This window comes from Nyctereutes procyonoides, unplaced genomic scaffold, assembly GCF_905146905.1.
Source record: "Nyctereutes procyonoides isolate TBG_1078 unplaced genomic scaffold, NYPRO_anot_genome, whole genome shotgun sequence".
NCBI classification, from domain to species: Eukaryota; Metazoa; Chordata; class Mammalia; order Carnivora; family Canidae; genus Nyctereutes; species Nyctereutes procyonoides.
The window spans coordinates 93,127,819-93,149,273 of record NW_026575125.1 but is presented as its reverse complement, the minus strand read 5'-3'; the positions used below and the strand labels follow the sequence as shown (position 1 = coordinate 93,149,273).

General features: G+C 36.5%; 1 protein-coding gene and 1 pseudogene across 11 annotated transcripts in view; one reads left to right on the top strand and one right to left on the bottom strand.

Moving 5' to 3' along the window:
- Nucleotides 1–13,723, top strand: part of THOC2 (THO complex subunit 2) — a 134,643-nt gene extending 120,920 nt beyond the window's left edge. For 9 of the 11 annotated variants that reach the window (XM_055337385.1, XM_055337384.1, XM_055337383.1 and 6 more), the window contains 6 exons: nucleotides 4,372–4,509; nucleotides 4,858–4,927; nucleotides 5,010–5,167; nucleotides 7,402–7,478; nucleotides 7,947–7,992; nucleotides 13,587–13,723. In XM_055337385.1, the coding sequence (XP_055193360.1) occupies nucleotides 4,372–4,509; nucleotides 4,858–4,927; nucleotides 5,010–5,167; nucleotides 7,402–7,478; nucleotides 7,947–7,974 (471 nt within the window). In that variant the 3' untranslated portion in view covers nucleotides 7,975–7,992; nucleotides 13,587–13,723. Of the gene's footprint in view, nucleotides 1–4,371; nucleotides 4,510–4,857; nucleotides 4,928–5,009; nucleotides 5,168–7,401; nucleotides 7,922–7,946; nucleotides 7,993–13,586 lie in introns of those variants that run through there. The other 2 variants (XM_055337378.1, XM_055337382.1) reach the window with 2 other exon arrangements.
- Nucleotides 13,444–16,406, bottom strand: LOC129518059 (tyrosine-protein kinase Fer-like; annotated as a pseudogene).
- Between the last annotated feature and the right edge of the window lie 5,049 nt (nucleotides 16,407–21,455).

Below are 21,455 nucleotides of genomic sequence, written 5' to 3'. Positions count from 1 at the left end.
TTTTGTGTATCTTATTACAGAGTTCATTTCATTATTGTAGTTGAATTGTCCATTGTTCATGTTATTTTGTCTACTTATTATAAAATTTGTACCCTCTTTCACTTTGATTTTCTACTTTGCCTCCTCTTATATCTGCTAAGTATTATCTCTTCCTGGTGGACCAATACAAAATGAAATTTTGAAACAAAGCCAGTTGACATTACTAACTGCTTTTAGGTTTATAGCTTTATAATGAAATGTCTGTGGATATTGGGCAAATAAGCACTAATTTAATAGTTTAGGTTAGCCAATGTGCCTTTGTCCTGAAATTGTAGCATTGTTTTTAGAGTATACTGTATTAATCAAAAGAGTATTAGCTGTACTGTGTGAATGCTTTCTTTTAAGGTAAAACTCTTTATTGGCTAAATGAAGTATGTATTGCAATACGGTTGGTTTTCATAGCCAGTTTGGGATTGTGTATGTCAGTCTTAACCATCAGTAGTTTGTGTGGGCTATTTTAAATTCATGGGTTAACAATGTTACCTTGTAAGTATTTATTTCCTGAAACATACTTTGAAGCAGTTTGAAACCTGCTGTTATAGTTAACTGGAATTTCTCATCAGTGATGAAAATTATGGTTCCTTACATTTGTGAAAGCCTTTTGAAAACAAAAAACAGGTGAGATACACATGTTATCTCATTTCATGCCCATAACAGTGCTGTAAGGTAGATAGGACAGGAGGGTAGTCTCTTTTTGACAAATAAGAGATTGAAAAAGTTCTTGATCTTTTCCCAGTGGCATATAACTTGTTAGTACCAAAACTTATACTAAAATTAAGGTTCCTCAAGTATTCTTACCACAATGAAAAAAAATTGCAAAAAAAGTATGGTCCCTTGATTCTTAGCACCTATTTCAACAGTAGTCAAAAGGGGTTCCTAATTTCTTTAGTGTGTTTGCCTTGTTTTTAAAATTATAGTGCTTCAAGTTAGTCTCCCTAGCCCCCTTTGAAAAAATAGTGATTTTTCTGGGCATTAAAAATTCAATAGGTTTATTCCATGTTCAACCAGAAAAATTTGAAAATGGCATCTAAATGTACTGTCAAAATCGTGTGACTCATACCACTTTTCAGGGCCTTAGTGCTTAGTATGATAACTTGGGGATATGATTAGGTATTCAATAACTATTTGAAATGAACCTTAATGCCTTTGGACTTTGGTAAAGCATCCAAAGATTACTGGTCTGCAATTTTATATGTCTAGGAAAGTTCAATAGCATATGAAAGTTTTAGGGGAAAAAACGTTACCTTTGATCTCTAAAATTGACAGTCTATATCAACTCACTGTTTCTGGGATAGCTTTTACTTTTTAGAGGATTCTAATGATGTGTGTCTATTTTTTTCATGTTATCTTGTCACTTGTACATGCAAAATTGTTTTTATGCTTTAATTTTTTTAGTTATGCTTTTTCCCTGAGATCCTCTTTTTTATTAAATTACTTTTTCCCTTTCTAATCCATGGTAAAAGTAATACATGGATTTGGCTTTTCAAGTGGGATTAAAGGGAGAAAAATCTAGCTTAAAATATCCAAATCTTTTTGTGTGTTTACCTTCCACTCCCAATTTCCAATTGGCATATTTCCAGTTTGGTCACTTGTGTTTTCACCTAGCAGTCTTAGCAGCTACGTTTGATGAAGAAAGTGTGAAAAGCATTTTCCTTTACCCAAGCTTCTCTGTAATTGAGGAGGGCAGCAGTGACTGCTCAAAACAGGTTTTAATTCTGTTAATCATCTTAAAACAAGGATTTATAATCAAATGGAAGCCTGCAAGTGAGGCCATCTTTATACATGGTAGCCTTAAAAAAGTCAGTGTAGCAGTGTTAACAGATTTTGAAAACCAGTTGTATTGTTTTTTGGACCTTTTGATCCCAATGTCAAGAATGAAAGCAAATCAAAAGCAAAATCCATCAATACTATATGCAGATCAATTTATCAAATCATTCCTTTTGTTTGGCAAACATGTGTTGAGTACTTGGTGTGTACCAGGCACTAGGATATGTGTAAAAATAGAAAAGACACATTAGTTTCCGTACCAGACTGGAAACTATGTTATGGACAATAATAAATGATTTGAAATTAATAAGGAATACCTGTCACAAAAAAAGGTTAATATAAAATAATAAATAACAAGAGTTCACCAGAAAGTGAGTTGAAAGCGAGTTGCAGAGTTGAGGGACGATTGAAGTGCTGATGGCTTTTGAGCTGTCTTTGAAGGCTAGTAAGATTTTAAGAGATTAAAATAAAAGTGAGCAACCATTATGGTGAAGAGAACTGCTGGGAAGGACAGGGTGTTAGGGAGCCAGTGGTAGCCACAGCATATAGAGTGCATTGGGTCACTTCACAGTATGATATAATTGTGCAAAGATTGTGAAGAGATTAGACATAATCTAAGCCAAGGATTATGCATTTTATTCTGTAGGCAGTGAGAGACTACATGTTACTGTGGAAAAGAGTATTGTGATCAGAACTATTCTTAGAAGGGTACGAAGAAGGAATAGAATTAGATATATTTCTTTTTTTTAAATTTTTTTTAATTTTTTTATTTATTTATGATAGTCACAGAGAGAGAAAGAGAGAGAGGCAGAGACACAGGCAGAGGGAGAAGCAGGCTCCATGCACCGGGAGCCCGATGTGGGACTCGATCCCGGGTCTCCAGGATCGCGCCCCGGGCCAAAGGCAGGCGCCAAACTGCTGCGCCACCCAGGGATCCCTAGATATATTTCTAAATTAAGAATATATAGGTTTCTCAGTTCCTTGCAATACAGAATTTAAGTTAGGCACAATTAAAAACTTCATTCTTGTGGAAGAGGGTGTGTGTGTGTGTGTGTGTGTGTGTGTGTGTGTGTGTACGTACGTACGTACTTTGTATACTTATCTGTAATCACAACTCCCCCCTTTTTTCTTTTTATCAGGAGAATTAAGCAATACTTCCCTTAGAGGAATCTTCTTTGAGTATTGCTGGAATATATTATTTCTTTTGTCTTAACAGTTTCATATGTAATATTAACTTAAGATATGAAGAAACCTCGTAATTAGAAAAGTGTCAAATAGGGCATTAACCCAGCAAGAGTACCATTTGGACTAGCACTTTTATGACTGTTTCTCATTCTCTTGCTCTTTGTTATTAATAAACATTTTGTCTATTTCAGTTGATGATCAACTTTTAATCATTGACATTTTAAAGAATCTACTTCTGCATTGCTATGGCAGTATTTCTGAGCCAACTGAATCGAAAATATTTGGTGGTGTTAAAAAATAAGCGTTTCTTTAATTTTCAGACTGATGGTCTTTTTTTGGTGTATTCCTTTGAATACCAAAGGATTTCCTCACGTAAAACTATTTGACTTTTGACTCACTATTCTTTTCATTCCTAAGGTATATCTAGGATTGTGTAGTTATGTAATGAGTTATATTTCATATTTCGCCTCATTCTTGTCTTAAATTGAACATAAGCTTGTAGCACAGTTATAAATGCTGTAAGGATAGGTATCTGATTACTTAATGTTTTCTTTTATACTAGATTTCCATATTTACAACTTGTGTAAGTTACTAAGGTTATTTCTTAATTATTTAGGTAGCACATCCTTCATCTTTGGCTGTTTATTGCCTGTGAGCCTTTTGCTGGAGAAACAATAGGCAGACATCAGTTCATCATTTTTCAGTCTTTGAGTTGTTTTATCATCCTCAGCTGACCAGATGGTTTTCTGAGCTATTTAGAACCAGTAAGACAAATTTCACAGTCAGTTGTGATTATTTGGTAGAAATTGTAGTGCTTTCAGAAGTAGAGAATATGCAGCCTTTATATTTATAAAAATAAGTTTAGATAAACATATGCATTATGCTGAGGCAAAAAAAGACTTAGTAGTAGTAAAGTCATGGCTAGGTTTTATTTTGTACTTTTGCTGTCATCAAATGCCTTGTAAGTGGATGGTAAAACCATTTAAAATTTTGTGATTCTTTAAAATTTTGTGATTCTGTAGAGATTATTTTTTAGAGAAAGTCCAGTCATTATTTTTCACATATGGACTCCTGTAGTGGTGATTATAGATCTTCACAATAGAGCTATAAAGGGAACTGTAGCTTATAGATTTACTAATGAGTCTCAGTTAAGACAGGAATGAACCAATTGAGTTTAAATGAAAATTTTTGTAAGGCCAAGAATGGAAGTCTGCATAATTTGTGCCTTGCTCTTTTATTTCACCTCTTGTAATCCAGACAGCAGACCAGTTTTGACTTTGGGTCTAACTACCAATTGTCTTTCATTAAATAAACAATCAAGCAGATGATACTGATACTGGAAAACTAATAATCTTTAGTAATATTGCCTTAATTTAACAGCTCTACATTAATCATACTCCTCCACCACTGTCCAAGAGTAAGGAGAGAGAAATGGACAAGAAAGATTTGGACAAGTCAAGGGAAAGATCCAGAGAAAGAGAGAAAAAAGATGAAAAGGACAGGAAAGAACGGAAAAGGGTTTGTAACTTTTTGAAAAATAGTTTGGAAAGCCATTGTATCATGTATGGTAGTGTGTTTGTTGCCTTTTTTTTTTTAAGTACTAGCTTGTTGCATGTCAGGCTGTTATATTAAATATTTTAACTGGTATTTTCACCCTAAAGTGTGTTTGAATTGAATCTTCTACAGTAATAAGGATCTTCAGCCTAATAATCTCTACCAGCTCTGCTTGTCTTTCATATCATTTTACCAAGTATGTAAAACCACTGCCAATATTCTCCAGTGCTAGTTAGCTGTGCCCTTATATAAAAGTAATTAAAAAAATAACATAAACTCTTGATCAATGTAGTTCACAATTCTTGGTTCTAGGATCATTCAAACAATGACCGTGAAGTGCCGCCGGACTTAGCCAAGAGGCGAAAAGAGGAAAACGGAACAAGTAGGTGGATTTGTTAATACTTTCGCAGCAGTCGTCAAACTGAATTGGAAAAGGCTTTCATGATTCTCTTTTATACTTTTAGTGGGGGTTTCAAAACACAAAAGTGAAAGTCCGTGTGAGTCTCCTTATCCAAATGAGAAAGACAAGGAAAAAAATAAGTCAAAATCTTCAGGCAAAGAAAAAGGTGGTGATTCCTTTAAATCTGAAAAGATGGATAAAATCTCCTCCGGTGGCAAAAAGGTAAATTAGGGAAACAAAGGAACAAAAGGCTTTTTCTTAGAAAAAATTAACTATTTAGCAAATATTGAGTTTTTTGGTAATCAGATAGTCTTTGGTTAATTATTTGAGGGTGGGAAGAGGAGGCATTTGGGGAGGGCTGGTTATCTGGGGGAATTCCAGCCAGTTGGGTCCCAAATTACTGGGAGAGTAGAATTAGTTTACCTTTGAAATTTCTTTTGTCTCCATTTCACGCCCACCTACTTGTATTCATTGAGTTTTTCTCTTTTTGTTTTCTTTTATTTCCTCTCACCGACAGTGTTTTTTGGTTTCTTTACGTTCGTGAGATTAAAATATGATCATGTGTATTTTTTCTCCCTGATCATTACATTGTCATAAAGTCTTTATTAATTGTGACTTATAAAAAACATTTTTATAACATTTCTCCTAATAAACTTATGCATTTGCAACTTTGTATTTGATTTTCAAACTAAGTATAGTGTGTATTCTCTTACTCATGGATGATACTCACAATACATTTCATGCATCTGCCATAAAGTAGGCAAGTCATTACAAAGGTATAAAGTGTTTCAAAAGCATTATTATGGTACATATAGTCATAGTTCTTAAAAGCATTTTTCAAAAATTGCAAGGTGATTGTTTTAAAATTTCTCTGTGTTTTGGGGCGCCTTGGTGGTTCAGTTAGTGGCCGGCCGACTCTTGGTCTCAGCTCAGTTTTTTTTTTTTTAAAGATTTTATCTATTTATTCATGAGAGGCACACACACACACACACACAGAGGCAGAGACACTGGCAGAGGGAGAAGCAGGCTCCATGCAGGGAGCCCGACGTGGGACTTGATCCTGGGTCTCCAGGATCACACCCTGGGCCAAAGGCAGGTGCCAAACCGCTGGGCCACGGGGGTTGCCGTCAGCTCAGGTCTTGATCTCAGGGCCATGAGTTCAAGCCTTGAGTTGGGCTCCATGCTGGGTGTGAAAGCTACTCAGAAAAAAAAAAATTCTATATGTTTTAAAAGTGATGCTGCTCCTATATTTAAAAGTGTTTTTCTTTAATTGAGGTAAAATTCACATAACATAAAAATAACCATTTCAAAATGTACAGTTCAGTGGCATTTAGTATATTTACAATGTTGTGCGATCATCATGTCTGTCTAGTTCCAGAACATTTTCATCATCCCAGAGAGAAACCCCATACCCATTAAGCAGTCATTCCCCATTTCCCTCCCCTTTTATCCCCTATCAACTACTAATCTGCTTTCTGTCTCTATGGGTTTACCAGTTTGGGATATTTTATATAAATGGAATCGTATAATAATGTGGCCTTTTGTGTCTGACTTCTTTCACTTAGCATAACATTTTTGAGATTCTTCTATGCTGTAGCATGTATCACTACTTTCATTTCTTTTTATGGCTGAATAATATTCCATTGTACGAATGTACCACATTTGTTCATCCATTTGTTAATTGATGGACTTTTTGTTTCCCTTTGGCTATTGTGAATGGTGTTGCTATGAATGTTTGTGTGCTGCTCTGAAGTGTTTGTTTGAAGACCTGTTTTTAGTTTTGTGCATATAACCAGGAGTGGAATTTCTGGGTTATATATGGTAATGCTATGTTTAACTTTTTGAGGAACCGACAGACCGTTTTCCACAGTGGCTGGACAGCTTATGTTTTACCAGCAATGTATGAGGGTGCCAATTTCTCTACATCATTGCTGACAGTTCTTTTCTGTTTTTTTTTAATTAAAAAGATTTTTTTATTATAGCCATCCTAGTTGGTGTGAAGTGGTATCTCATTGTGGTTTTGATTTCGCATTTCCTTAATGACTAATGTAATGATGAGCATCTTTTTATGTGTTTGTTGACCATTCGTATACCTTCTTTGGAGAAATCTCTTCAGATGCTGTGACCATTTTTAAATTGGATTGTTTGTCTTTTTGTTGCTCCATTGTAAGACTTCTTTATATAGCCTAGATACTAGATCTATATGAGATGTATGATTTGCAAATATTTCCCCCCATTTTGTACATTGTATTTTCATTCTCTTGCTAGTGTTCTTTGATGCATGAAAGTTTTGTTTTTGATGAAGTCCACATTTTTTCCTTTGTTGCTTGTGCTTTTGGCATCATTAAATATGTTGTTGAAGAAAAATGTATGACTGATGGGTGATAAAAAGGGATTTTGAGCTGATTTTTATATTTGGTTTTCCCTTCCCAAACTAATTCCACCATTCCTTATAGGAGTCCAGGCATGATAAAGAAAAGATAGAAAAAAAAGAGAAACGGGACAGTTCAGGAGGAAAGGAAGAGAAGAAACAATATCCTTTTCATCTTATTGGAGTTTTTAATCAGTGTAATGGAAATCTTTGATACTGGTCATGTTTAGAATTGTACCCTTGTAGTACGTGGTCTGAAATAGTCTCTTCAGTTAACTCTTAATTGTATGAAATGCAGAAGTGGGAGACTTGATGTGTATATATATATATATATATATTTTTTTTTTAACTTCTGTGGTGCCTGAGGTTGTTTTATGCCATCAAAGGATTTAGATTCTCGCTGGCTGTATTACCACTGAGAGGAAGAAAGGGAACAGAGTCCTTTGGGCTGGGGATATGGGGAATAGAAGGGCAAGATGATGCAGCAGATGAGCAGAGCTGGTAGAAGTTGAGGTTACCAGGCTCGTCAGAGCCAATTAGGCCTGCAAGCCGAAGGACTGCACTAAAAGTTGAGACATCATTCCTTTTTTTTTTTTTTCCAAAGTTGTTTTCCCTTAATTTGTCATCTACTCATAAGTCCTCGGACAAGCACAGATAATGAAGACTTTCAATCAAGGTGAGTGTTTTCTCACCTTCTTTCATTTAAATATAGAAATATGAAACGAGGTATGATAATGTTGAAGAAACTAGATACATTTTGCAAGGTACAACTTGAATTTTGCACCTAACTCTAATGACCAGGTCTTTGGGTACAGATGCAAAACAAGATTCATGGTTATTTTTAAGCTGCTTTCATCTTAAGCTTGCTGATTAGCCACACGGTTTTGTTTTTTTTTTTTTTTAAGCACCAAGATGTATTTAAAGACATCTGGCTTTCTTTTCACCACTCATTCCCATCTTCTCTGGATAATTAATCACCTTTTTAAAAATACCTGTAGCCTTGTAGGTGGTGCTGGTATCTGCACTTTTATAGGTGAAGAAACTGAGATTCTGAGGGGTTAAGTTGAAGAGGCTAGCAGAGATATTAGCTGACAGAGCCAGAATTCACAGAATAGGTTTTTGTGCCCTTTAGTGTTGTCTGTTCTTTTTGCCTTTTCATGCAGACGTGTTACACAGAAATTTTTGTTCTAAGTTTTTATGCCTCATTTGCTGCCACAGCACATGTTTTGCAAGGCCAGAAAATGTGGTCTGCTTTTAGTTCTGGAATTTAAAATATGCAATTTCATTTTCAAGGTAATAATAACTTGTATGAGACTTAAAAGGTGTTTAACCATCTTAAATAAATTGTATGTGGACAGTAGTTCACTCTTAGTGAAGAGAGTATTCAGAACTTAAAATAGTTTTTTTTTTTTTGAGCACTCAGGTCATCATCTGAATAGCTCTTATTTGTGATGCCTTAGAATTAGTGAAATATGTAGGATGATTTGCCCTCTACATTTAATGGTTTGAGATGGCCGTATTTGAAGTTGTCAACTCTTTTGTAGCCCATTTTCTTCCATATTAGCTGTCATTTCTTAATGATATCAAGTATACTTGCTATCTATACCCTCCTCCAATATTATTTGCTGGTGCTTTTATGAAACCAGAGAGATAACCAAGGCTGTTCACAGTTGTTTAAATTAAGAGTCAGAAATGTATGAGAGCCCCATCTATATAAGGGTATGAATTTTAGGGTACGTAATTTGTCGAATATATTTTGGCTGCAGGGCAGGGACTGGAGTTTGCCTGATGACTGATATCCTGACAAGTAGTGTGTGCCTTTTCAGCTTTTTTATTCTCTGCTTGTTATCTAAGTGATAGAATAGGGTAAATGAGAGTTAGGTGAGAGCATTTAGAATTCAGTAGATTATCTTTAAAACCTTAAGAAAGATTGCCCATTCCTCAGTTCTATTCATTTCTTGCCCCAACAACTGTCTGTCTTCCCTAGTGAACTATAAACTCTTTAATCATTTTTTTTTATTTTTAACTTTTTTATTTTGGCATTTTGCTTTTTTACTTCTTACTTTTGCATGGTCTCCTTATTAAAGAAAACAAAAAAACCTACCACTTATATATTCATTACAAATGGGCCAGTCATTGTGACTGACCACTTTCATTCACTGTGATTTTTGTATAATCTCTCTTTACTCAGTACATAAATATTATTCTTCGGTATGTGAAGGTTTTACTATAGATTTGAGTTCTTATTCATATGGGCCATGGATTTGTACTCTACCTCTTTCTATAAATGTTCAGAACCAAAGGCATGAAAAGACTGGTTTGGCATGAAAAGATGTTAGGTTGGTGGTCTTGTAGCAAACCTTACCAATTCAGATATCCTTTTAAGATACATCTGTCATGATGTTCATTCTATTCAATTTCTTCTTGACAGCCATGTCCTGTACTTTCCCCTTGGGTAGACTCTTAATTTTGTGAGGCTCTGGTTGATTTTTCCTTCATGCTATTCTGGCTGCCTCTTATTTGGATATATTCTAGGATTGGTCAAGTCTTTCTGTTGCTCTTCCTTTTCCTTTATTATAAGTCTCATCATTTCTGATTGGCACCATTTGCCTTTAAGCTACTTCAAATCTGCTGCTCCCTGCTCCTGCTCCTTTTTTTTATTTTAAAGATTTTATTTATTTATTCACGAGAGACAGAGAAAGACAGAAAAGCAGAGGGAGAAGCAGACTCCATGGAGGGAGCCCGACATGGGACTCGATCCCGGGTCCCCAGGATCACACTCTGGGCTGAAGGTGGCACTAAACCACTGAGCCACCCGGATGCCCTCCTTTTTTTTTTTTAAATTAATTTTACATTCTGCAGAAAAGAGAGCTGCTACATAATGTCACATTTCCATGATTCAAACAAGTTACTGATTGTAAGAATCATGTTGGTTTCTAGAACTATTTTTTGAGCAGAGTGGATAGAGAAATGACACTGATTTGCAAATGTTGCCCTGATTTCAGGAAAATTAAAATGATCACATTAGAGGTAAGAAAATACAATATATAAATATGACCCAGATTAAATACCTTCCAAAGTCTTCTGTTGTCTTTTCCTATCTTGTGATTTTTAGTTGTAAAATCCTTTCTTCTTATTCTATGTATCTTCTGTTACTTGTTATTGCTAGTGTTTTTGTCCAAATTCATCTTATCTCTCCTTGATTTAGTCTCTTGAACACTACTGGCTGCTTTGCCTTTAACTTTTCCCCCTAGTTTAATATCTAAAAAACTCCTGTGTATTAAAATTTTTCTCTTAGAACCAGGTTATTTTAGCTTCTCAATTTTAGTTTGATATGTGTGGTCCTCAGTTCATGAGTGTCAAGTTTAGCTAACTTTTGAGAACCAGATGTTGTGCTGAGACTTGCTCTCAGACTTTGAAAAACTCAGTCTCGGACTTTGATTCTTGATTTCAAAGGACATTAATAGTTTAGCTCTATCCAATCCATCTGTAGTTGTAGTATACTACATTCCTATTCCAATCCTCCACAGGATGTGGCTTATTATGTATACCTGGCCTCACACAATATTTAAGTGATATGACAAAATCCAAATTTCAGTTTCTCCTAAAGAATTGGACCATCTGGCAACATTGTGTCCTGATTTTTGCATGGCAACAATCAGCTAGGCTGGCCTAGGGTGCTGTCCCCCCCACCCAATGTTGAGAATGGGTCTTTTTTTTTTAATAGTTTACCTCAATCAGTCCCCACCCACTTCATTTGTTTCCATTATATACTAGCCTCTGTAAAAAATTGATTTTGTAATTCCTTTTCTGAGCCTCTTTTCTTCATTCCGTAATTGCAAACTGACCTCCTAAGGGCTCAAAGATAGCTTATTTTAGGAATCTGTCACCATGGTGAAGCATAGTACTAGGTCCTGGTAATATGTGTTGGAGTGGGGAATGTTCAGTTAAGTTTCTTTCTCAGTTTCCCATTGCTTACATGCGGGCATGTCAGCTTCCTTACAGAGTCCTAGTCCTAGATTCCTATGTAATATATGAGTATATAGCATATCCCTCTCCTTAGATTGTGATCTTGTTGAAGGCAGTGGCTTCATCCTTTCCTTCTAATCAACCAGGTAGTTTTCTTTATTGCCTGCTGTGTTTCAGATACTCTGTTAACTCTACAGGGAGGGCTCTGTGCAGAAGTATTATGTATATCTGTTTGTTATTGATGAGGAAAAGAGCATTGACTTTTTTTTCCCCTCAAAAGAAGGTTCACTTTATAGCATTTGGTAGTATCCTGTTTAAGAAGAAACTGCTTTTTGTGTGCTACAACATATTTTTTTTACTTTATTTATTTATTCATGAGTGACAGAGAGACAGAGACACAGGCCGAGGGAGAAGCAGGCTCCATGCAGGGAGCCTCACGTGGGACTCGATCCCTGGTCTTCAGGATCATGCCCTGGGCTGAAGGCAGTGCTAACCGCTGAGCTACCTGGGCTGCCCTACAACATATTTTTTGAGGGCAGGTTTATTATGCTTTCCTTTGGGTCTGTATGTAGGAATTGTTAAATGTGTTTGAAAGTTTTGTTAAGAGATTGAAATGATAGATACAAACTATTTTTCTCTTCATTACCATCATTTATACTCTTTAGTATGTGTTCTTTGCACTGATATTCATAGGTACCAAAAAATTGGACACAATAGGAAGAATTTTCTATTTCCTTTTTCCCATGTAAGGTAGACCAAATATTCACTAGGCATTGTGCTATTTTTATTGGGGCACAGCATGAGCACTTAGAAAAGGACTCCCATGCCACATTTACCCTGAGTATGACTATCCCTATACATGCCTTTATTCTGAGAGGCACCCCTGGGTGTGCTAAGATTCAGTTCAGAATCTCAGTTTTAATTCTGTGTTACATTTATCTATGTGGAACATCTCAGGAAGTATGTTTGCTCTGATAATTCCTAGGTAGCAGTATAAGAGTAAATGAAGGAGTAAAGTAGAATTAAGATGGCTATCTCTGTCTTCTATATCTTCTTTTCCTCATAAATGTTCATTTGACTTTTTAACTGTCAGCTTCATCCATATATGCCTTTCTACTCTGTGTGTGTGAGAGAGAAATAGGATCACAAAATCCTGACAGTTTCAGAAACTGGTGAAAATGAAGGGAACCAAATTCTCAGATGCCTCCTTTGAGGTGAAGACACTTAACCCAAAACAATCTATTAATTCTGTGGGCCTGTGTTTTATAGTTTCTCTAAAAAAAATTCTGTTGCCATCAAGAAGGCTCCTTTATGAGGAATCTGTGTACTGTTGAAACATTTCTTAAGACCTTTTTGGTGAATTTAATCATAAGATTAGAGAGAGAGAGCGCGTGCGTGTGTTTATAAAGGCATTACCTTGGATGAAAAGGCTGAATTTATATTTGCCTTTCTTCTCTACTTTGATCACCAGTCTAGTTGTTCTTTTCTCCAGACCACCCTACTTTTCAGACTTGCCTCTTGCTGTCACAACTCTCTATAAAGTAACATTTAAACCAGCTGCCTCAGCTGTGAGAGCATGCTCTTTGAGGGCATTTCATGCATAGTTGTCTAATACCCAGGAGGGGAGAGAGTATGGTGAACCTAAGGAAATTGCAACCTTACTAATATAGCATGGCCTACTTCAGGGGGTTTTGGGGAGAAGGAAGAAAAAAACCTCAGGATGTCCTGTCCAGCTAATATTCAGTAGGAAGTGATGTTTACAGATGTAATCTTAATCTTGTCTTTCTGAAAACACAGTATTACCAGTGCAGTTGATAGTACCGGTAGAGGTGTCTAGGATGGAGGACAGCCAGCTCTGGACCGAGCCTGAAGTAGAAACCCTGTGAGAAACATCAGCAGTCCTAGGTGTGATAAAAATCGATCTGTGTTATCTCTTGCATTTAGCGCCTGTGCTTTCTTATTTACAATCGTTAAAGTGGCACATAATTTAAAAAAAATAGTTAAAAAAATAACCTCAGGAGATTGTTTCAGGTAATGTGGTATAAACACATTGTTAATGACAAGAAAATATTACTCTGCTGGAAGATAGAGTCCTGAAGGCTGAGTTTGGCACTGTTTCATCACTATATGACTTCTTGATGGCAGTTCTTTCTGAAGTTCACTGAACTCGGGGGCGGTTTTCAAGTTTGTAATCCCAACACTTCAGCATTGTATTGATAATATGTTCTGGACACTGCTGAGAGACTGACATCCAGTATCTTCTTTCCACTTGCTCTTGTGCTTGCTGATTTGTCATTCCAGGGTATGGACAGACCCCTAAGCTGAAGGTCTCCCAGAGGAGGATGCCAAAGCTCCATGCGTCACTCTCAGAACGGTATCTCCCATAATTAAGAGCTTCTGGTGCTGTCCATTTAATGGGAATCTGCTTTAAGTCAGAAGATGAATACACACCACCATCCTCTTGACGAGACATTCCAAAGTCACTGATTTTCAGAACATTATTTTCACCTCCAGGCAGTTTCTTGCAGCAAGGTCCCTGTGTATACAATTTTTACTCGAGATTTCGCCATCCAGAAGCAGCATCTAATGAAAAATTCAGTAACTGTTTTAGTTCATCCTTCTTTCTCAGAAAGGAGAGGAAATCGCCTCCTGGACCCAGTTCCTTAATGATATAGATAGGCTGTATTTGTGTGCGAACTCCTATAAGTTTGACAATATCAGGATGATTATATTGCTTGAGGATTTTGGCTTCTTGTAAAAATTTTAATTTCAGCTCCTGGGAAAGATCATCTTTACATGTTTTAATGGCAATAGCAGTTTTATCCCTTAATGTGCCCTTAAATAATGTCAGCAAAAGTTCCCTTGCTCAGTAATTCTACTGTGACATCATCATGAATGAGACCCCTATTTTTTACTCTAATTATGGCCATACTGATACCATAATACTCTTTATTACAACACTTTTTTTTTTGCAATTTAAAAAATTGGATAAAATTTACATAACAAAATTTGCCATTTTAAAGTGGTTTTTAGTATATACACTATGTTGTAGCCATCACCACTAATTCCAGAACATTTCCAGTGTCCCCAAAAGAAAACCCATACCTGTTAGCAATCACACCCAGTTCTCCCCTTCCTGCCCCTGGGAATAATGTAACTTTCTGTCTTTATTGATTTCCCTGTTTTGGACATTTCATAAAAATGGAATCATGTAATGTGTGGCCTTTTGTGTCTGGCTTCTTTCACTTATCATGTTTTCAAGGTTCATCCATGTTGTAGCATATATCAGAACTTCATTTCTTTTTATAACTGAATAATACTCCATTGTATGAATGTGTACCACATTTTGTTTATCCATTCATCAGCGATGGACAGGAACAATGAGTTTAAGTATTAAAATTGTAAGTTCAACATTAGTGTATCCACAGTTATAATTGGTAATGTCAAGGTTATACATGGTGTGAACAGAATGCTGTATAGAAATAATGTGTAAATTATTTGTCAGCATTTCATGCAAGTGTGATTACTTTCCAAGGTCCTTCTAGCTCTGGTTTTATGAAATATGTGAATGTAGTATTTTCGTCAATAAAGTTTAATGCTTTAAGCATTAGTTTAAAATTTGAATGAGAACAATGTTAGGCAGATATGAAGTTATTTGCCACATGTTGTAATGATCATGTTTTGAATTTATTTCAATATGCAGTATTTGAAAATGTCAGTACATAAAGGAAAGGAAATGAGTATAATTAAGTCAATATATTTTTAAAGCAATTTTTATAATTTAGCAGACATTGCATCTTAATATAAGTCACTATTAAAATCATGTCCTTGTGAAAAATGTGATGTCATTTTTCTCTTTTTTTGTTGATCATGTAAAATTGGTTCCTTTTCATTGCTATGTGTTCTGTTTACTTTTGACAAGCTATTGCTTGCCCCTGTGGAATATTTTACTTGTTTCTATTTCATTTATCTTTCCTCCCCTCCCCCTCCCTTCTCCTTCTCTCACAGACAAAATATTTAGTGTTTTTTTTTTAACTCCTCATAGTGTACCTATCTTTAATGGTTTCTGAGAGTGAGCATTGATGAGAAATACACAAATATTTTATTCTTCTCTAATAGGGACTTAATTCAAGCCTTTGTTGACAGAATTCATTGATTTTTCTTTGTTTCTTAAATCTTCCTTCCTTCCTTTCTTCTTTCCTCCTCCTCCATTCCTTTCCTCTCTCCTTTGTTTTGAAACTTCCCTCCCTCTGTCCCTTTTTTCCATCCATCCCCCCTTCCCTTTCTTCTCCCTCCTTCTTTCTCTTCCTTCCTTATCTGTCAGTATAATCACTTTGTTTCTTTCAGGTGAGATTGGAATGAAATTGTTCAGCTGTGACCAGAAATTTATTTTCCTGAATAGATTGCCAAGAATTATGAATCAAGAGGGCCCATTTGCATCTTCTTAAGTTATTCAGTTATCTGCTTTATTGCTCTATGCTGAAAACTTAAAATTGTTGAGTTGTGCATTACTATATTTAACTTGTTGCTTAGTTTCTACATGTTTATTTTCAGTAAATGGCTGAAAGTGTTAACTTTTCCATATTTTTAGCACAATGTGCTGCATACAGTTCCCAACAAGCAAATAAGGTTACATGTGTACAGAATTTCACTTTAGGTTAACTAAATATTGCCTGGGTTTAGTTGTTTTTTGTTTTGTTTTTTTTTCAATATGAAATGCTTCCTTTTTATTGTTTGAAGCTGAAAATAAACAATTATTGAACCATTTTGAATTTACCTCATTTTCAAACTCAGTTTTAATTCATTATTTGGCCTGTTTTTAATACTAGTCACTAAAAGTGGGAGCAGTGTCTTATGCAACGCTTAGAAATCATTTTATATAGTATCTGTACAACATTAAAACCTGTTTAAAAAAGAAAAAGGTACCAGCACTCACTTGTCCCTTGCCATTTTTCCTTGTAATTATGTTAGACAAATCATGAGGGGGGGGAATAAAAAGTTAATTATGTTTTAATTCTACAGCTACAGGAGCTTTGTATTGCTGAACTTTCATCTGGAAAAGTTTCACAGTGACATTTTTAAAAGAAAATTTTTTTATCAACTGAATTCTACCAGTGTAACCTTTTTTCTAAATAAACAATAGTTTTCTCAAATGATTGTATATCATTGTGTATATTGTTGCTTATTCATAATAATTTATCAAAGATAATTCATTGAGGCTCCTAGTCCTTTCTTTTCCATTTCTGTCCTAGTCCATGGTCTACAGTGTTTTCAAATGATATCTCATCCAATAATATGAAAAGATCTTATTTGCTCACCTCTGCACCTGCGGTAAACAGTGCGCTGAAAACATACCTAAAGTTATCCATATACTCTTCAGTTCTTTGGAACCAATGATACTTACGCAAATAATTTTTTTAAGAGAATGACAAGGCTATAATTTTTTATTTGAAGGATTGAGAGGGATGCTTGTTGGGTGGCTCAGTGGTTGAGCATCTGTGTGTGGCTCAGGTCATGATTCTGGGATTGAGTCCCACATTGGGCTTCCTGCAGGGAGCCTGCTTCTCCCTCTGCCTATGTCTCTGCCTCTCTCGTGAATAAATAAATAAAATCTTAAAAAAATAAAGGATTGGGGGATCCCTGGGTGGCGCAGCGGTTTGGCGCCTGCCTTTGGCCCAGGGCGTGATTCTGGAGACCCTGGATCGAATCCCACGTCGGGCTCCCGGTGCATGGAGCCTGCTTCTCCCTCTGCCTGTGTCTCTGCCTCTTTCTCTCTCTCTCTCTCTCTCTGTGACTATCATAAAATAAATAAAAAATTAAAAAAATTTTTTTAAAAAAAGGATTGAGAAATGGTGAGCATATTTGAGAATTGGCAAAGGGATATAAATCTTGATGCCCCTTTTCAGGTAATTTTAATTTGCAAAAATTGTAAGTACAATAATTAGGGAGAATGATACATTCAGTCACTTGAGCACCCATAATGGGTCTAGCATAAAAAGAATTTGTACGTTGTTAAAATGATTTTGACATTGAGAAAATAGGGTTCACCTCAAAATCATTTGTCTGAAACATAGGGAGGAGCTCTCCAGTTATGTTGCATTCACATTTTAAAGAATACATGATTGTGAGTTTGTACTAGAGTTTACTACTTGTTTAGCATCAAGATCTTGTCTCCTTGTCCCCCAAATTGTTGAAAACAGGTGAGCTTTGGTTGTATCTTTGCTAGAAATGCCTTGAGGATGGAAAATACTAACTTTGGATTTAACTGTGCAAAAATAATTTGTTGGAAGTAGGAAGTCTGTATTTGTGTAGTGATAGCTATTTTTAAGCATCCACTCTGTTCTAGGTACAAAGGAGTATTAAGAGCTAACTCCCGTACCTACAATGCTTCCAATCTAGCTTGAGAAATGTAGGCCAAATGAGTGTAATTAGGGGTCAGCAAACAGTTTCTGTGAAGGGCCAGATAATAAATACTTGAGACTTTATGGGCTGTGTATACCCTGTTGCCACTCCTTGGCTCTGCCATTATAGCATGAACGCAGCCATAGATGATATATAAATAAATAGACACGACTGATTTCTAGTAGAATTTCGTTTACAAAAACCTGCAATAGAGCCTCCTATAGATTGATTTAAAAAATCTGAGTGCTTATGCACCAGAGGTATGTAAGAAGCAAAATAGCCCCTGCTAACCTCATGTAATAACTTCCATTCTAGTCAATGGAGGCAAACAATGTTAGGTAGAGGGAGGTCCTCTGAGGAAATCTAAACCTGAGTGATACAGGGTTTACTGCTTTCTATATAGGAGGATCATGTGAGTGAGGCAGTTATCACACTATGAATATTTTATTACTAAGTAACATGAGCAGTAGTTATCCCTAACCAGCACCTCCCCTTGGCCCTCACACCAATCTTTGAACCTTTTACGTGAAAATCACGTAATATGCAGGATTTCTCTTTTAGGAACTAGGCTTTGAGCTGTTGTGACTGGTGTCTTAAGCTTGCCGTCTTTTAGAAGAGTTCTTACCTTTAGGCTCATAAATGGATTTGGAGAGTATCTACCCCCCCCCTGAAATTTTTGTGGTATGTGCATTTTTCTAGCTTTCAGTTCTCAAAAGATTTTAAGGTGGCAGTTTTGTTTTTCTGGGTCTTGGTCCAAAGAACTGTATATAAACACATACAAGTAACCCTGAACCTGTCTGTCTTGAGCTGGTGACAAGTTGGAAGACAATTGTCCATCCATCTACGTTGTCTTAAATGGTAGGGGCAAAAGTTAGAATATCTTTCCTTGCCTTGTCAGTGTACAAGTGATTTGCAGTTTATTGTTGGAAAGTCACCGAGCTGTGGTATAGGACCATTTTCTATTTCCTGGAAGCACCTTAGCCAAATACGGGCTGAGAATCCTAGCAGCCTTATTTTTTCCCAGCAATTGTGTAGTTGTTTATTTCTACCCCACCATATTCCAAAAAGGATTTACGAAAAAAGAGTACAGCATTTAAGAAATAAAGGAGAAAATTTGATTTCTGGGTGAAATTAATTGCTAAAATGAAATTAACACCCCAAAATGTCATGTACAACTGGGCCATGAATCAGTTCTGAGAAACCTGGCAGGCCACACAGAGAAGATGTGTCAGTTACAGGAATTACAGTGTCCATTAAATAAAAAGGCAGTCATGGAGAAGAACATTTTCTGGCAATGAAGCCCGAAAGAAACTAATTCGCATTCTCATAAAGAACAAGTCCTATCTTTTCAGTAAACAAAACAAGTGTTTCTTATAGTGGCCCGGAATATTAGCTCATGGCCAATGCCTCAAGTCATTCTGGTGAATATATTTCTAAAATAACACCAAAATACATGGTCCTGTCGCCAAGGTCTCTGATGATTTGATTAAGTCCAGGAAGATATTTTTGAATATTAACAACAGGTTTTCTAACCTGGGATTTATGATGGCCTTACTTTTCATAAGCATGTTTGTAAAGATCAGGAAAGTCAGTGACCATTGGTTTCCATGATAAAAGTAAGATAAACGATCTCATTAGTTTAAAAGCTGTGCTTGGCCTTTGATTTTTTTGTTCGTTTTTATGGGTACTCATGGCTAAGGCTGCCTTTTAGTTAGAATGGCGCTTATAGCCACTTAATATTCTATCTTAAAACTTACCAGAAGCATGGTTTAGACGTTTAATTTTTTAAAAAAGATTTTATTTATTCATGAGAGACAGAGGCAGAGACACGGGCAGAGGGAGAAGCAGGCTCCCTACAGGAAGCCCGATGTGGGACTCGATCCCAGGACCAGGATCACGCTTTGAGCCGAAGGCAGATGCACAAAGAGAGGCATAGACACAGGCAGAGGGAGAAGCAGGCTCCCCACAAGGAGCCCAATGTGGGACTCGATCCTGGATCTGAGATCACACCCTGAGCAGAAAGCAGCCGCTCAGCCACTGAGCCACCCAGGTGTCCCTAATTTTTTTAATTGAAGTGGCATTTCTAGAGACATTGTCAGGGCCAAAGAGATTTTATTGGGCCTAGAGTTGAGAACAGAAAGAGAAACTGCTTAAGAGATGCTAATTCATGCTAGTTGCATACAGATTTTGTTGTATTTATAAATGCTAAGAATAGCAATAGAACAGATATTCAAAGTGTGACTAAAGGAGGTGTGAAAACCTGAGGTCTATATTGTAAGAATAATTGCTTTTTATTTCTTAGATACTGTTTTAAGCTCTAATGGTCAGTTCCATCCACATCAGTCAGGCTAATAACAAAATTTAATTCCTTTGATGTATTATTAAATGGGGGTGTTTAGTGGAAGAAGAAAAGGAGATTTTGAACACAGGGCACATAAATGCATCATTGCAAATCAGAAGTAGCCTTCATTTAAGGGATAGGAACTAGAAAATGACCTGGTAATTAACCTATAGCTTAGTCTGACCTTTGGTTTTTGTCATATGCCAGTCAAGATGGCCTTGGATTTGAATATCAAACGGATAAAGAGCTACCATCACCATGTTCCCACAACATTTTAACTGGAATGATAATGTACTGTATTCAAGGCCTTCATGATCCTAATTTCATGCAGTTTGTTGTGATACTTATCTCCTAGGGTTACGTGTATCATCATTATTAAAGAACATTTATGAATTGTAATTAGATAAACCACTGCTAGTTACTATTATGCAGACACCTTTTTGTGCTTTCCAGGATAATCCTTCCAGGACATCAGTAATAGAGACAAAAGATCATACTTACAAGCAGGAAATGAAGTGTAAAACGAGTAAGGTATTCTATACCACATACATCTGGGGTCCTGTTACATTTTTTTTTCCTGTTACATTTTAAGATGTTGGTGAGGGGCAGCCCTGGTGGCTCAGTGGTTTAGCACCGCCTTCAGCCCAGGGCGTGATCCTGGAGTCCAGGGCTCAAGTCCCACGTCGGGCTCCCTGCATGGAGCCTGCTTCTCCCTCTGCCTGTGTCTCTGCCTCTCTCTCTCTCTCTCTCTCTCTCTCTCTGTCTCTCATGAATAAATAAAGTCTTAAAAAAAAGTTCAACCAACTGAGCAACTCAGGTGCCCCAAATGAGACAATGTACATTGGTGCCTGACACATATTTATATGGAGCTCAATAATTTTTTTTTAAGTCAGGATAGGGAACTCCTCAGGATGTCAACTCTTCAAAGGTTTTCAGTTCTAGAGCTGTTATGTACATAGATGAATTAAGTAGTTGTCTATAGGAGTAGTTTGGGCACTGAATGGCTCTTCCAAAATATCTTCTCTACTGGCCAGCTGTAGTATGTGAAATTCTCACAACTAAGGATTTTATAGGAACTTCTGGAGATTTGCATATCCATTAAATAAGGCATTATGGGAGGGGTCAATTTTCTCACAAGCACTGAAGCACTAATGATTTTTGATGACACCGTCATGCTCCCATATTTCCTAGGAAAGCATTGAGAGGTTTTGCTTAGGCAAAAGTCTGAGAAAGGGGCACAGCCTGATGCTAGGAAAGTGCCACAGTGGGTAGCTCAGATGGTAAAAGGAATGTTGGAAAAGTTGCCCAAATGGACAGTTGGTGGTTTTATCTTGCACTGGTTTGTGAAGTTAAGCTTCTGGTTTTTGTATTTGCTGCTTTCTTCCAGTTTCACTGTAAAAGGAATATCTCACGATTGACTTTTGTAA